At 46.7% G+C, this 17,462-nt stretch overlaps 1 protein-coding gene across 2 annotated transcripts in view; it reads right to left on the bottom strand.

Moving 5' to 3' along the window:
* Nucleotides 1–17,462, bottom strand: part of GALNT13 (polypeptide N-acetylgalactosaminyltransferase 13) — a 50,048-nt gene that overhangs the window by 9,201 nt on the left and 23,385 nt on the right. For both annotated transcript variants that reach the window (XM_036386516.2, XM_036386518.2), the window contains exons 8-12: nucleotides 13,601–13,718; nucleotides 7,482–7,662; nucleotides 5,553–5,692; nucleotides 2,485–2,583; nucleotides 588–722 (exon numbers count right to left, since the gene is read on the bottom strand). In XM_036386516.2, coding sequence (XP_036242409.1) covers nucleotides 588–722; nucleotides 2,485–2,583; nucleotides 5,553–5,692; nucleotides 7,482–7,662; nucleotides 13,601–13,718 — 673 coding nt within the window. The remainder of the gene's footprint in view (nucleotides 1–587; nucleotides 723–2,484; nucleotides 2,584–5,552; nucleotides 5,693–7,481; nucleotides 7,663–13,600; nucleotides 13,719–17,462) is intronic.

Here is a 17,462-nt window from a genome sequence, read left to right as displayed (position 1 = left end):
TAGTTTTGTATAGTTTTAGTATAGTATTCCCTTATATAATATAAATTACATAAATAACATAAATATAAATAACATAAAATAATAAATTAGCCTTCTAAGAACACGGAGTCGGATTCATTCTTTCCTCCTCCATCTGGGGAACCTCACAAATACCACAGGAAGGGGGCTCAGGCCTTGGCAGGGGCTGCCCAGGGGGGTTTGCAGTGCCCATCCCTGCAGGTGTCCCAGGAATTCCTGGAGGTGGCACTCGGTGTGAATGGAAATCCCTGTGGGAATTGTTTAAAGTGAGATGGAATTGGGCAAATCCCAGGAGGATTTCCCCAGGAGCTGGCTGGGAATTGGAACCTCTGTGTGAGTGGACACCAGCAGGAATTTCCCCATGCAAAGGGGGCTCAGGGATTGCAGCTGCCCAGGGAGGTTTGCAGTGCCCATCCCTGGGGGTGTCCCAGGAATTCTGGAGGTGGCACTCGGGGCTCTGGGCTGGGGATAGGGTGGGCACAGCTTGGGAGACACCATGACCCTGGAATGCTTTTCCAGCCTCAGGGATGCTGGGATTGTGCCAGAACCACCCCCCAGGCCCGGGGTACCTCAGCATCATACTCCCAGAGCTGGTTGCCCCTCAGGTGGTGGCACTTGAGCATGAGGACGGGGCCGTTGAGCCGCGACACGTCCAGGCACAGGTCGTCCGTGCGGATCTCCTTGTCCGCCGTGTAGGAAAACACCTGGAACAGAGGGGGCTGGGAAAGGGCTGGGAACCCCAAGCCCAGCCCTGGGAGGGAGCCCGGGCTGGAGAGCTGGAGCCTTTCATCGGAGAAATCCGTGGGAATTCAGGGGAAGGGAAAGATTCTCCACTGGAGAAATCCATGGGAATTCAGGGGAAGGGAAAGGTTTGCCCCTGGAGAAATCCATGGGAATTCAGGGGAAGGGAAAGGTTTTCCCCTGGAGGAATCCACGGGAATTCAGGGAAAGGTTCTCCCTTGGAGAAATCCATGGGAATTTGGGGGAAGAGAAAGGTTTTCCACTGGAGAAATCCACAGGAATTCAGGGGAACATTCTCCCTTAGAGAATTCCCTGGGAATTCATGGGAAGGGAAAGATTCTCCACTGGAGAAATCCATGGGAGTTCAGGGGAAGGGAAAGGTCTTCCACTGGAGGGATCCATGGGAATTCAGGGAAAGATTTTGCACTGGAGAAATCCATAGGAATTCAGGGGAAGGGAAAGGTTTTCCCCTGGAGAAATCCATGGGAATTCAGGGGAAGGGAAAGGTTCTCTATTGGAGAAATCCATCAGAATTCATGGGAAGGGGAAGGTTTGCCCTTGGAGGAATCCATGGGAATTCAGGAAAGATTTTGCACTGGAGAAATCCACGGGAATTCAGGGAAAGGGTCTCCCTTGGAGAAATCCATAGGAATTCAGGGGAAGAGAAAGGGCCTCCACTGGAGAAATCCATAGGAATTCAGGGGAAGAGAAAGGGTCTCCACTGGAGAAATCCATGAGAATTCAGGGGATGGGAAAGGGTCTCCCTTGGAGAAATCCATGAGAATTCAGGGGATGGGAAAGGTTCTCCCAGCCAAAAAGCAGGGAAATGAGGCCAAGCTCCAGTGAGGATGGAGGAAGTAACAGGAGGAGATGGCAGGAGCTGGGATGAACCTTCAGGATAAATCAGGGATGGGAACACGGAGCATCCCAGCCTTTCCCAGCAGGAATGTGGCCAGGAGCAGGTGTCTGGAACACCAGGGCTACCAGGGAATTGTGACCGTGCCAGGCTGGCACCACCCCTGGAAAATTCTATACATAAATAATAAACTCTAATTAATTAAAATAGAGTTAATTTAAAATATGCTTAGAAGTCCCTTAATTATAATTTACATCCCAAACCCCATCTGGAGCAGCCATGCTAATTTGAATATCCACTGGAATATGCAAATTTTGTTCTAATTAACCCCAGAGTTGTTGGTCACAAGACCAAGAATTCCATCCACTCTTCTACTCCCTTTCCAGCCCCTCCAAGTGAAACTCCCCAGGCCCCCACTATTGGAATTCCACTAAAGAACTTCCATGAATATCCTGGATATTTATTTTCCTGCACACGTTCAGAACAGATGGATTCAGCTACGTTTATGGATTATGCCCATTTCATTTTTATGAAAATAAATTCAAATTCCTGATCACATTTCCTGAAGCTCATGTCTGTAATGTTTAATTTATTATTAAATGACAGCAGGATTCTATTCAATATATTCACTGGGATACTTCCCATGGATGTGCACCAATATTCCCCCAAAATCTGGAGCTAAAACGTAAAAAAAAAGTGGCTGAGTCCTCTTAAAATCCTTCAGCTCGAAACTGAATGTATTTTGGAATTTTCATTGATTATTTCGCTATTACTTTCACACAAAATCTAAAATAGAATTGAAACAAGTATTTAAAATATTCCAAAGGAATTCTTGGACAAATAAGCCACTTTTCCCTGGTTTTATTTACCTGGTTCCCTCCCATGCCATGGCAGTTGAAAAATCCCACTTTCTCATTCTCCTTGCGGCCCATGTTGTCCAAGCACTGGTTGGTTTCAACATTCCTGATCTGGAAAAAGGAAAGATGTGAAAATTCCTTAAAATACTTCCTGGAACCTGCCAGATTTGTGCAGAAAATTGCAATTTGTGAACAGATCACATTCCCAAATAGTCAGGGAATGGTCTGGGTTGGAAACAGCCCCAAAGCTCATCCATGGCCAGGGACACCTCTCACAATTCCATGTTAAGCCATGAGGGAATTCAGGATGATTATGCCAAGTCTGTCAAAATCTCCATTCTTTTTCTCCCAGTTTGTCCCAGAAAACAACGAAACATCCACTTGGGAAATGCCCTTTGAGGCCTGGTGCTCCTCACCTTTGATTTATACCATTTTCCCTTGGATTTGAGCCCAGGAGGAGCCATCCAGGGCAGGACGTGGATCATGTATGGCCTAATGATGCTGCTCCAGCTTGGATGGATCAAATCCTGCCCAAATCTCTTTGGCAAGGCAGGAAAATGTCCAAAAAACGCACTTCCAATGCCTTAAAAATCCCCCATTTCTCTGCTGCTCCCTGGGCTTTAAGGCTGCAATTCCCTTTTCCTGCTCCATTGGAACAGCCAAGCAGGGCTTTAATTCCCAGCTCCTGCCTGAGCTGCTGTTTCCATGGGAACTGAGGCCACACTGCACAGATCAGGTGTTTTAATCACTTCTTTCTGCCTTTCTCATCCCATTTTCCAGCCTGACAATGTGCCACAATCCCACTTTGTTTGACATTCCTTAGACAAGTCCTTTCCTTGCTGGAAACCCCCGTTTCCCTTTATTTTGGCAGGATTAAACCTGGAATCCTCCAGTGCCTTTTATTCCTGCCTACAGTGGCAAACTTCAGTGGGAAATCACTTCCCTGGATGTCAAAAAAAAGCCATTTGTTCCTCAGAGTGTTATTCCAGCATTGTTATTCCATCACCAAATCCTTTGATTGTTACTCCATCATCTCAAATCAACCCATTCCAGAGCCTTTAAAAGGCAGTGCAGGCACAACTCAATGTAATATTTTTAACTGTGAATTTGTTGAATTTCAAAGAAATTCCAGCTCCTGGTGGTCCCAGAACCTGGTGATTACCAGGAATGACCATGACCCTCAGCTCCAGGCTGGAAAACATTCAGTGAACAAACATTTCTTTAAAACAATCCAAAAAAAAGCCATTTCTAGTCTCTTTCTAAGCAATTAATGATGATGGAAGGTTCCCCTCAAGGGCTGCATATTCATTGTGTCAAAATATTAATTCCAAACTTCACTTTTCCAATCTCCTGCTCCACTTGGGAGATAAATTTGCCTCGTGAACATTTGGAATAGACACTTGATTTAAAGGGAGATTTTTAAGGAGAGGGAATATGTTTGGAACAGCAACTTCTCCTTAAAAAGGACTTTAAAAAATGGAAATAAAGAGAAATAAGAAATTGAGAGGAATAAGAGGGAACTCCAGCACCTGAGTCTTGGCTCCAAAGCCACCTCATCCCCTTGGGAATGGATCCATTGGCTCTGGACACCTCCTGGTTTTACTGATTTTCTACATTACTGGTTCCCTGCACTTGCTGGTTTCTTTCCTTACTGGTTTGTGGCACTTACTGGATTCCTGCACCTGCTGGTTTTTGGTACCTGTTAGTATTCCTTACTAACAGCTTTCCAGTTCTTACTGGTTTCCTGTACTACTGGTTTTTCCTTTACTCACTGCTTCCCTGTACTCCTTGCTCCCTTTGTTTGCTGGTTTCCTGCTTTCCTGAATTCTTTTACTTACTGGTTTGCTGAAGCTACTGGTTTGCTGCAATTACTGGTTTGCTGCACTTCTTGGTGTCCTGGATTTACTGGTTTTCCTTACTTGTTGGTTCGTTGCAGTCACTGGTTACCTGTAAGGTTCCTTTCCTTTCCTTACTGGTTTCCAGTTCTTACTGGTTTCCTTTATTTCTTGGTTTTCCTGCTTTCCTAGACTTCCTGCTTCGTTGTAGTTACTGGTTTCCTTCCCTTACTGGTTTCCAGTTCTTGCTTTACTTACTGGTTTGTGGGACCCATGGAGGGTTTCCTACATGGATTGATTTCCTTTCATTCCTGGTTTCCTCTATTCCTGGTTTCCTGTACAGATTGATTTCCTTTCATTCCTGGTTTCCTGCATGGATTGATTTCCTTTCATTCCTGCTTTCCTCAACTCCTGGTTTCCTGCATGGATTGATTTCCTTTCATTCCTGGTTTCCTGCACAGATTGATTTCCTTTCATTCCCGCTTTCCTCTATTCCTGGTTTCCTGCATGGATTGATTTCCTTTCATTCCTGGCTTCCTCTACTCCTGGTTTCCTGTACAGATTGATTTCCTTGAATTCCTGGTTTCCTCTATTCCTGGTTTCCTGCATGGATTGATTTCCTTTCATTCCTGGTTTCCTCTATTCCTGGTTTCCTGCATGGATTGATTTCCTTTCATTCCTGGTTTCCTGCATGGATTGATTTCCTTTCATTCCTGGTTTCCTCTATTCCTGGTTTCCTGCATGGATTGATTTCCTTTCATTCCTGGCTTCCTTTCATTCCTGGTTTCCTGTACGGATTGATTTCCTTTCATTCCTGGTTTCCTCCACTCCTGTTTTCCTTTCATTCCTGGTTTCCTCTATTCCTGGTTTCCTGCACAGATTGATTTCCTTTCATTCCTGGTTTCCTGCATGGATTGATTTCCTTTCATTCCTGGTTTCCTCCACTCCTGTTTTCCTTTCATTCCTGGTTTCCTCTATTCCTGATTTCCTGCACAGATTGATTTCTTTTCATTCCTGTTTTCCTGCACAGATTGATTTCCTTTCATTCCTGGTTTCCTCCACTCCTGGTTTCGTGCAATCCCTGCTTTATTTTCTTTCCTGCTTTCCTGCCTCCTGGATGGCTGCCCTGCCTGTTACCCTCCATTCCCATCCCATCCCATCCCCTCCATTCCCATCCCATCCCATCCCATCCCATCCCATCCCATCCCATCCCATCCCATCCCAGCCCGCAGTGAGTTCCAGTACCTCTCCCAGGGAGTAGTAGCGCCGCGGGATCTGCGAGTCGGGGTACACGTTCTCCAGGTACCAGGAGAAGGGTTTGCAGCCCAGCCTCTCCCGTAGGGCTTTCCTGACAGAAACGTCCCCATAATCCACCTTCACCACCCCTGGAATGGGGAGAGAAGAGCCCATCAAACATCCCAGCTTGGGGAAAATCCCAGAGCCACCCCAGCTCCCCTGCGGGGCTTTCCTGATGGAAACATCTCCATAATCCACCTTCACCACTCCTGGAATGGGGACACAAGAGCCCATCAAACATCTGGGGAAAATCCCAGACCCATCCCCAGGTCCCCTGCAGGGCTTTCCTGAAGGAAATGTCTCCATGATCCACCTTCACCACGCCTGGAATGGTGACACAAGAGCCCACCAAACTTTTGAGGAAAATCCCAGAGCTGCCCCAGCTCCACTGCAGAGCTTTCCTGATGGAAACATCTCCATAATCCACCTTCACCACCCCTGGAATGGTGACACAAGAGCCCATCAAACATCTGGGGAAAATCCCAGACCCATCCCCAGGTCCCCTGCAGGGCTTTCCTGAAGGAAATGTCTCCATGATCCACCTCTACCACCCCTATGTGTAACAAGAGAAGAGCCCATCAAACATCCCAGTCTGGGGAAAATCCCAGAGCTGCCCCAGCTCCCCTGCAGGGTTTTCCTGATGGAAACATCTCCACAATCCACCTTCACCACCCCCTGGAATGGTTTTTTTAAATCCAGCTTAGCTTTATTAAAAACTCTGGCTCCTGACTCATCTCAGCACAAATAAAGATTTTCCTGTTATCCACACAGAAACAGGAGAAGGCACCAATTAAAAATAGGCTCAATATCCTAAAAATTAGAGCTGAGCTCTCCTCCAGCAGAATTCTGTTTTCCCAGGGAATCAGATCTCTCCAGACATTTCATTTTGGATGTAATTGTGAGGTGTGCCCCTAATTATGCTGAGAAGTCTACTTCCCACTGGAAGCAGTCCCTGGCTCCTCTCTCCTGGGATCTCAGCTCAGGAATGGGATGAATCAGCTCCCAGAGGAGCTGGGGGATGAGGCTGTGCCAGACAACAGAGCCCTCATTACCAACAGGCAAATTCCTTTGTTCTCCCAGAGAATTATCCAGAGATCTCCATTTTCTTCATTAATAGGAAAGGAAAAGGATCAAAAAGCAGATTAAAAATATTTTAAAATATCTTTTATATTTAGGAAGGCCCTATTAAAAAAAAAAAAATCTGTGATTTCCTACTTCTTTTTATGGAGAATTTCCATGAAAACTTTCATTTTATTTCCCTTTCTCCTCCATTTGCTTCTCAATGCCGGGGAACAACCTCATTATATTTTATCTATTAATTAATGCAGATAGTAATAACATGGGAAGAGATGAGGGGCTGGAGCATGTCCAGGGAAAGGAATGGACCTGGGAAGGGCTGGAGAATCCCTGAGGGAGCTGGGCAGGGGCTGCAGAATCCCTGAGGGAGCTGGGCAGGGGCTGCAGAATCCCTGAGGGAGCTGGGCAGGGGCTCAGGCTGGAGCCAAGGAGGATCCCCAGGGATCTTTTCCCTCTGTGGAATTCCCTGCCAGGAGGGCACAGCCGGGGGGGTCGGGCTCTGCTCCCAGGGCACAGGGACAGGAGCAGAGGGAACGGCCTCAGGCTGGCCCAGGGCAGCTCAGGGGGATTTTGGGGCGATTCCTTCATGGAAAAGGTGCTCAGGTGGAACCCCCATCCCTGCAGGGATTTCAGAACCCTGTGCATGTGGCACTGGGGACATGGGGCAGTGCTGGGGATGGTTGGACTCAAAGACCTCAGAGAACTTTTCCAACCCAAACAACTCCATGACACCTCCCATTCCCAGCTCCCTTTTTTCAGGAAGCACTCCAGACCTCCGGAGGACCCCACACCCAGCCGTACCCGGGGAGATGATGTAGAAGAAATCCTTGAACTCGTCCATCCAGACCTCGGCCAGCCTGCGGTTGTTCTTGTTGATGACGTGGCCGGTGCCCCCCGGGAAGGTGTAGGGGGTGGCCTTGCGGAACACGTGTCCCACGTGGGAGCAGGTGACGATCTCCAGGGAGCCTCCACACTGCCAGATCTGCAACGGGAATGGGGCCAACCTGCACGACACTGGGTAGGGCCCAGGACATCCCTCTGGCTGCCCTGGAGGGCTCCAGACCCTGGCAGGGGCTCAGAGACCTTGGCACGGAGTCACAGACACCTGTGCCTTGGATTTTAGCCCATGGAAACAATTCCCAACTTTGTGTGAAGGTTCACAAGCCACAAGGGTTTGAGTAGAGTGATAGTGAATTTGTCACAGGGTGAAAAAGTGACAAATTAACTATCACTCTACTCGAAAGACTTCCAAGAATTTTGGGGTTTTAGAATGGGGGTTCAAGAGGCAAGATGGAGGAATTTGGGCGTGTCCTGTCCTTCTTCTTGTCCTCCATCTTCTGCTGTGATGGTGGCACTTCTGGATTGGTTTAGAGTAGAGACAGAGTGTCTACCATAGGTGATAGGTATTGGAAATTATTGTAAATAAAGCACACGTAGATTCTCAGGGCTCTGGCTGCTCACAGGGACCCCCAGATGTGTCAGAAATTCTCTTTTCCCAGCCCGGTGCTCAAAGAAGGAGTCAGAGCTCTTCAGTTCTCGGTCTCAAGGTTGGTTACTGTTCCTTATCTATAAAATTCTTTCTCTGACCTGCCCAGGTCTGCTCAGCAGGACAGACAGAGGCACTCTGCCTGCCCTGGGGCTGTGTTATCTTTTTATACTAAAAACTACCTGTACAATATTTACAATGACTTCCCAATACCCATCACCTGTGTTAGACAGTGAGCTTCTGCTCTAAACCAATCCAAAAGTGCCACCATCACAGCAGGAGATGGAGGCCAAGAAGGAGAAGAAGAAGGACAGGACACACCCAGATTCCTCCACACAGGAATTCTATGGAAAACAACTAGAAAAGGAGAATTTTAACTGGGTTTTCCTGCTCTTCCCCAAAATCCACAGAGCTCGGGCCCAGCCCCACTCCAAGGAGCAATAAAGACAATTTTGACTGGATTTTTCCTGCTCTTCCCCAGAGCTCCCAGAGTGGAAGTGCTGGGAATGGGTCACTTGGATTTGTCCCTTGGAGCACATCCTGCTGGGAAAGGCATCATTCCCTAATGGATTCATGGAGGGCGTGGATTTTCCAGGATTCCATAATATTCAAAGGAACAGAGCAGAACTTCTACCGACACACTCAAATATATAATCTTTCCATCTATTTTGATATACAGTTAGGTATACATATTATATATGTATATATAAACATAGACTATATATTATAATATATTTCTATTTTTATATAATTACGTTTTATATATATATTTACAGAAATTTTTCCAAGCAGAATCCCATCCATGGCCATCCTGAGGAAAGCCCCAGCATTCCCAGGATACTGCCACACCCAGGGACACAAGGCAGCACATCCCAGACCCCCAGAGGTGAAACCCAGGAATTCAGGGTGTGCCCTCCACCTCACGTGCTGGTGAAATCCCAAAAATTCCATAATAAATGAAGAAGGCAATGTGGGGTGCTTTTCCCAGATGGAAATTTTCCCTCTCCAAGTGCCAAAATCCATGCTTGGGGTAAACTAAAACATGCTGGAATGCTGGAATTTAGAACTTTGGGGTTAAATAAAGTAACGAATTTTGCTGCTGGATCCCTACGGAGTGAGAAATGCTGGGAATCCTGGAATTATTTAGCTTGGAAAAGACTTCCAAGAACATTGAGTCCAATGTTAACCACATCCACCACTGATCCATGTCCTCGTTCCACAGCTTTTAAATCCTTGGGGATGGGACTCCACCTCTGGCCAGGGCTTTAGTCCCCTCCTAAGGAGCCAGAAGGACCCAAATTATTTAATTCTTTATTTTAATTCTTTATTTTAATTAATTTAAATATTTTATTTTAATTATTTCAATTATCTATTTCATTTTAGTTGGGTTTTTTATTTCAATTACTTATTTCAAGTATTTCTTTCCATTTTTAAATTTCAATTATTTATTTCAAATATTTTAATTATTTCAACTTTTCATTTCAATTATTTTATTACAATTCTTTCGCTTCCAGGCTCCTCCTGGTGTTAAATCTCTGAGTTTTTAGGGAGTTTTAAACAGGAGCTCCGGTGTAATCTTGGAATTAAAGCTCCTTGACACAGGCCCGAGTTCCCATGGCAACCAAGGCAGATTTAGCTAATTAGGGCTCCCTCCATTTCCAGAATTCCATGAGAATGAGGAGGGACGGGATCTGTGGGATCAGCAGTGAAACATCCCTGTGTTAACTGCTCAGGGACTCAGGGGGAACTTCAGGATCAGGGGTGCCAAGGAATTCCAGAGGGAACATGGAAAAATCCCAAATATACACCTGGGATGTGCCTATGGAGCAACCTGGGAGCACGGAATAACCCCAAATAACTCCATGGAATAACCCCAAATAACTCCAGGGAATAACCCCAAATATACCCCAGAGAATAAATCCCAAATATTCACCCAGCACGTGCTCATGGAGCAACCTGGGAGCATGGAATAACCCCAAATAAACTCCAGGGACGTGCTCATGGAATAACCCCAAATAATACCAGGGAATAACCCCAAATAACTCCATGGAATAACCCCAAATATACACCAGGGAATAACCCCAAATAACTCCAGGGAATAACCTCAAATAATTCCAGGGAATAACCCCAAATAATACCAGGGAATAACCCCAAATAACTCCATGGGATAACCCCAAATAACTCCAGGGAATAACCCCAAATATACCCCAGAGAATAAATCCCAAATATTCACCCAGCATGTGCTCATGGAGCAACCTGGGAGCATGGAATAACCCCAAATAAACTCCAGGGATGTGCTCATGGAATAACCCCAAATAACTCCATGGGATAACCCCAAATATACACCAGGAAATAACCCCAAATACACACCAGGGAATAAACCCCAAACATTCACCCAGCATGTGCTCATGGAGCAACCTGGGAGCATGGAAAAACCCCAATTAATTACATGGAATAACCCCAAATGATTCCAGGGAGTAACTCCAAATATACACCAGGGAATGAATCCCAAATATTCACCTCATGGAGCAACCTGGGAGCACAGAACAACCCTAAATAATTCCATGGAACAACCCCAAATAATACCATGGGATAACCCCAAATATACACCAGGGATGTATTCCCAGAGCAACCTGGGAGTGTGGAATAAATCCCAAATATACACCAAGGATGTGTTCATGGAGAAATCTGGGAATAACCCCAAATATACACCAGGGAATAAATCCCAAATATTCACCACGGATATGCCCCTGGAGCAACCTGGGGATAACTGGGCACACAATTTGAGGCACCCTCCATCCCAAATCCCAGCATTCCCCTGCTGGCTTCCCATTCCAGCTGGCAGGGAATTCCTCCCACAGCACCACTTTTAAAAATCTCTGCTCCTGGACACTTTTCCAGCCCATTTTTGGCTCTCCTTGGAGCAATCTGCTCCCTGTGCCAGCTGGGATGGGATATGGGGGAAAGGAAAATATCCCTTTTTTTTTTTTTTCTTAGGAAAAGGGATATTTTTCAATATTTTTTTTAAATCCCAACAAACCAACCTTTCTGGGACACTCCCTGGGAATGTGACTGCTTCCCAAAAGTTCCCATCCTGCCTAAGAATTGTGGGGTTTCAGGGATCTGCTCCCCTCACAGGCTACGGGATGCGTCCATCCCTCGCTGTGGTGACCCCAGGGAGCCAGGGAATTCTGGAATGGTTTGGGTGGGAAGGGACATTAAACCCCATCCCAACTCATCCAGGGACACTCCCACTGTCCCAGGCTGCTCCAGCAGGAAAATCCAGAGAAATCCCCTTTCCCCTGTCCTTCCTGCACTTCCAGCAGTGCCAGAAATCCCAAATAAACCCCATCCTACCCCACCCAGAGCTCACATTCCCTTTCCCAACCTAAGGAATCCTAAGGAATAATCTCATAGGATTTTTTTTTTTTTTCTGATGGACAGATCATTTTTAATTCCCATAGGAAATCCTTTCAGAGCATCAAGTTTCCAGGGCATTCTCTAAGTGGGATAAAACCACTTGGAGAATTTAACAGGAAACTAAAAATTTCAGTAATTCCATAAATAAAAATAAAGTTTAGGAATAAATCAGATTTTCCTTGACTAAAGCAAGCCCCTGGAGCTGTAAGAAATTCCTGCCAGGAATTGTCATCATTCTCCCCCCAAATAAAAGACATTCTTAAAAGGACTCATTAAAGACCCATCAGCAACAAGAAGCAGCTAAAAGAAAAAACACGGATTTTCCCAAAATAATCAAATTATACCCCATGGATGCTCCTCCTGGAAATGCCCCTGAGAGCAAAAAAAGCTGGAAATCTTAATTATTCCTTGGGATAACGTTGGAGCTGGATGCAGATGAGACAGACACGATCCAGGGGAAGCAAAGGCACTGGGTGACATTTTATGAGGATTCAGGAATTCACAAAACATGGGGGGAATGGCTGGGTTTATTTTATTTTTGAGGATTTATTTTTTGGGGATTTATTTTATTATTCCGAAGCAGTCCCAGATTTCCCCTCTCCCTTTGGTGACACAATCCTGGGTGCAGGAACAGCTCCAGGAACACCCCTGTGCCTCCCTGCAATCCCAGCCCTGTCCCACAGCAGGAATTGCCCCCAGAGCTCTCCTGACAGGAGAAATTCCCAAACCCCACTGGAAAAGGGAAAAGCTCCAAAAAGCTTTGGAGCTGGAGGAACCTCCCTGATCCTTCAGCTCTCCTGGCCCTCATTCTCCCATGGATTTGTTCCCTCAGCTGGGATTTGAACCCTTTGATGTCCCTGACAAAGTCACACAGAATATCCCTGGATTTTCAGTTGGTTTTCCTTCCAGAGGCTCTAATTAATCCCAATGAACAGCACCAGGTGATTCCCTGGCCTTCCCATGGCAATATCTCCATTTATTCCTATCCCTGCCCCCATTGATTCACTGGTTTAGGGTGGAAAGGCACATTTGGAATGGTTTAACAGTGCCTGGCACTCCCTGCTGCAGGGATCTCCTGTAGAACATGGAAAACCATGGAAAAGAATTCCTGCACAGGGGCCTTGGCACACCCCAGGAGGAATTTTAGGATTTAAAACAGCAAAAAAAAAGTGGGAATCTCCTCATTGGAAGCATCCAGGCTCAGGGGAGGAACAGAACCCTTTGATTTTCCTGCAAAGGGAACAATTGAAGTTCAGAGGAATGGCCTGGGAAAGCTTTCAAATTCCCAGCTGATCTTCCCTGGAAAAGTCTGTTCCCTAAAAAACTTCAAGGGGTCCCTGGCAAGGAAAACATTCCTGGCAGAATGGAAAAGACAGGAAAAGGGGGGAAAGGGCATTGTCAGGATGTGCTGTGGGCACCAGAGGGATCCTGGGGGTTATTCCCATCACCAAATCCAGAAACTGGGACACATCCCAGGAGTTCCAAGCCATTCCCACCATCCCTCCCAACCATTCCTCAGCCAAGCCTCAGTTTCCCATTTTTCTGTCCCAAGGGCAGTGACTGGATGCATTTCCCTGGGGTGTGGCTCACCCCTACCCCAGCAGGAATATCAGCATTTTCTGCAGGATAGGAACTTCCCGGGCACAGACCCAGAATTCCAGCTGGAACTTGCAAGTCCATGATGTCACCGTTCCCAAAGTGTCTTAAAACGTATTTTTGATTTTATTTTTCAACATAAATTCGTATCAAATTTCCGCTGGGCACCTCATTTCCTCCATGAAGGAATGACCAAAATATATGGAATTTTGGAGGGATCAAAACCCTCAATACTAAAATATTCCGCGCAGCAAAAAAATCCCACAACACCCAATGAGGTTCCCCCGAATTTTAAAAATTCCATTTAGCTCATGACTTGCAGGCCAGCTAAAGCAGGAGCTCCCTGAAGAAATGAGAGCACAAAAGGAGGATTTTTGGGGTTGGGGGTGGGAAGAAAAGGAAGGAAAACAGGAATTACCCTAAAGGACATTTCAAGATTCTCGCCACCCCAGATATCCATTCCTGCATCGTAAGTTCCTATCTCTTCAAAGTAGTTCCTGTCAATAGAAAACAGGCCACCAGCCATAGTTGGGGTCCTGGGTGGGAAACAAACAGGAAAAAAAACAAAGGAAAACAGAAAAGAAAAGGAAATTAAAAAAAAAAAAAAGGGAGAAAGGAAAGAGAAAAGAAAAAAGAAAAAAAAGACCTTTTAAAGGACACTCTGGAATTTACAGCACATTTCACTACACAGGAATTCTACTGAAAACAACTAGAAAAGGAGAATTTTAACTGGATTTTCCCTGCTCGTCCCCCAAATCCATGGATCTCAGGCCCAGCCACACCCCAAGGAAAAATAAATGCAATTTTAACTGGATTTCTCTGCTCTTCCCCAAAATCCATGGAGCTGGGCCCAGCCACACTACTCCCATTTCCATGGATTATTTCAGGGGAATTGTGAGGGAAAATTGGGTGAGGTTTGGGCATCCTGAGTGAGCAGCAGCAGCTCAAATCCAAGCAGGAATGCTTGGAAGGAGTTGAATGGGTGAAAAAATACTTTTTGAAGGACACTGTGGAATTTGCAGCCCATTTTACCACACAGGAATTCTATGGAAAACAAATAGGAGCTATGAAAAGAGAATTTTGACTGGATTTCCCTGCTCTTCCCCAAAATCCATGGAGCCTTGGGCTCAGCTACACTCCCAGGAGCAATAAAGATAATTTGGAATGGATTTTTCCTGCTCTTCTCCAAAATCCATGGAGTGCAGGCCCAGCCACACTGCAGGGAGAAATAAAGAAAATTCTGACGAGATTTTCCTGTTCTTCCCTAGCATCCACGGACCTCAGGCCCAGCCACACTCCCACTTCCATGCATTATTTCAGGAGAACTGTGAGGGTAAATTGGGTGGGATTTGGGCCTCCTGAGTGAGCAGCAGCCCGAATCCAATCGGAAATGGATTTGGGAGGAGTTTCATGGCTGGGCTTTGCCTCAGGGGGAGCCCAAAACGGCATCAAAGGAGCAGGAAAATCTCAGCTAAGAGGATTAGAAATCCTTACAAACAGGCAATCCCAGGGGACGGCTGAATTTCCCTGGAAATGGAAATGCCATGGAATGCCCAGCCCAGCTCAATCCCAAACCCAGCTTTCCTCTGAGATGTCCCAGCACAGCCAAAGGGGTTTGGGGGCTCAGCCCATCCCAGCCCCTCTGCTGAGGCCCCAGCAGCCCCAAACCTGTGGGATTTGGGGCAGTGACCCTTGGGAGGAGGCTCTGGAGCTGCTGCAGGGCTGGGGCCAGGCTGGGAGAGCTGGGAATGTTCCCCTGGAGAAGGGAAGGCTCCAGGCAGAGCTTCCAGCACATTCCAGGGCCTGAAGGGGCTCCAGGAGAGCTGGAGAGGGACTGGGGACAAGGGATGGAGGGACAGGAGCCAGGGAATGGCTCCCAGTGCCAGAGGGCAGGCATGGATGGAAAATTGGGAATTGGGAATTCCTGCCTGGGCTGGGATTGCCAGAGCAGCTGGGGCTGCCCCTGGATCCCTGGCAGTGCCCAAGGCCAGGCTGGAGCAGCCTGGGATGGGGAAGGTGCCCCTGGGTGAAATGGGATGGGATTTCAGGTCCTTCCCAATCCAAACATTCCCATTCCTCCTTCTTCCCTCCCGTGGGTGCAGACACTCTTTGCTTGACACACAATTCCCCATTTTTTCCAAGACTGAGCCTTGAGCAGGTTTTGAAGGATGAAACTGAACTGGACACACAGACCTGGATTCTTGCTAAGGACCCCAAATCTCCTTTGCTTCCTGGAACCAAACACCTCCCAAACCCCTCCCTAACAAACCTGGGAGTGCTGAGTTTCACCCTGGAAAATTCAGTGACTCCTGCCCCGATCCCCAGCCCAGCTCCTGGGATAAGGGGAATGCAGCAGGCAGGAGTGTTCCCTGGGATGTGAATTTAATGGGACACAACCAGACCTGCAGAGCTTCCCTTGGAAAATCCCCTCCACCAAAACCCTCTCCATCAAAATATCGGGAAGGTCAAAGGCCTTAAAGTGGTTTTTAAACTGTAAAAATAAAAGTTTTTCCTCAGTTCTGCATCTTTTCCCTGTGGAATCACCTGACAGCTCCTCCTGGGAATTGCTGTGATTGACTCAGGATTCCCATTCCTGCACAGAAAAATGGGAGCAATCCCAGGTTTGCTGCACCCCAGCCAAGCCAGAGCCCATGCCAGGATTTCATGATGGGAGAGGAGGAGGGATGGCAAAGGGCTCCCAGCCCTGGAGCTCCCCATGGCATCACCTCATCCTGCTTTTCCCAAGGAATCCCATCCTGGGCATCCAAAGGGCTCCAGCAGCACAAAATCCCACTAAACCAGACCTCTGTGGGCATATCTGGGAATAAAGGATGGGCACCAGGATCAACACCAATCCCTGCTGTTCATCACCCAGGCAGGGCTAATTAACTGCAATCAACTCCAGGATTAATTATTCACAATCAAGATATTAATATAATATCAAGATAATAAGTAACGTATTTATAATATCCAGAGTTCCAGGAGCATTTGGAAGATGTTCCCAGGCACAGGGGGGGATTTTGGAGATGTCTTGCAGGGCCAGGGGTTGGACTGATGGTCCTTGAGGGTCCCTTCCAGCCCAGGAAATGCCATGATCTGGACACATTCCTGATATTTCATCTTGCCTTTTTCCTAGGATTTGATCCCTAATTAATACAAAACATTTCCTGCACCACAATCCATATTTTTAGTATTTCTAATCGCAGCCTGGAGTGCCTTCAGCTTCAAAAACTGAGGGAAGAGCATGGAAATATCCACAAAAATGGGCTGCACCGAGCCTGGAAATGCCCAAGATTCTGGGATTCTCTGACACCAAAACTGAAATTCCTGGACTAAAACCTGAGATTTTGGACTTAATCCAGCCTAAAGCACCAACCCTTCACTCTCAGCTCTTTGTGACCAATGTGGCACAGGTGACATTTGTCCCTCTGCCTCCTTTGCTTCCCAGCTCCCACTTTATCCAGAGAATCCCCCAAAATTCCAGCCAAAAAACTGATGAGAAAAAAGAAAGGAATTTTAAAAACCCCATTTTTTTGGCCTTATCAGTTTTAAGGGTCAATTCAGTGTCTGAGCTGGGATGAATTTCGAGCCCGGCTCCATTTCAAGGTAAGGAAATAAGGATGGATGGATGGAGCTCAGCCAGGCCCTGCAGCTCGTTAGGAAAATTCATTTTCCCAATTTCCATGCACGCCTGAGCTTTAATCAAGAGCTGCTGGCCTGGAAAGGAAATCTTGGATCAGGAGGAAAACGATTCCCTTGGCTCTGACAGCCAGGGCCTGCTGGCTTTTCCTGGGAACAAACCCCAAATCCTGGGAATAAACCCCAAATCCTGGGAATAAACCCCAAATCCGCCCTTCCCCAATTCCAGCCTTTCCAGGACAATCAGGGGCAGAAATGGGAATTTTGAAAGCAATTTTGGAAGGTTTTTCCTGCCCTTCCATCCCTTCCCTTGCCTGGACTGATCCCTGAGCTGTCCCTCCTTCCACCTGCAGGCTGGAACTCTTCCCCCTTCCCAGATTTAAATCCATTCCATCCACTCGGGAACCCTTTTTTGGTCTCCTTTGGAATTTTGCAGGAAGCTGAGCAAACATCCCATGGCCAGGAATTTATTCCATTTGTTCCCTTTTCAGCTCCATTTGCAATTTTGGAAGAGGTTCTGTTCCACTCTGTGATTCCAGCAATTAAATGGAAGAGGTCAGGACACGCTCTTGGATCATTTTTCCCTCAGGGTGCTCCGTTATCAATCCCATTTTCCAAGCAATAAACCAGGAATTTAAGTG

This window comes from Molothrus ater, chromosome 7 (assembly GCF_012460135.2).
Source record: "Molothrus ater isolate BHLD 08-10-18 breed brown headed cowbird chromosome 7, BPBGC_Mater_1.1, whole genome shotgun sequence".
Classification (NCBI taxonomy): domain Eukaryota; kingdom Metazoa; phylum Chordata; class Aves; order Passeriformes; family Icteridae; genus Molothrus; species Molothrus ater.
The sequence above is the reverse complement of the archived record's forward strand: the minus strand, read 5'-3'. Positions and strand labels throughout refer to the sequence as shown.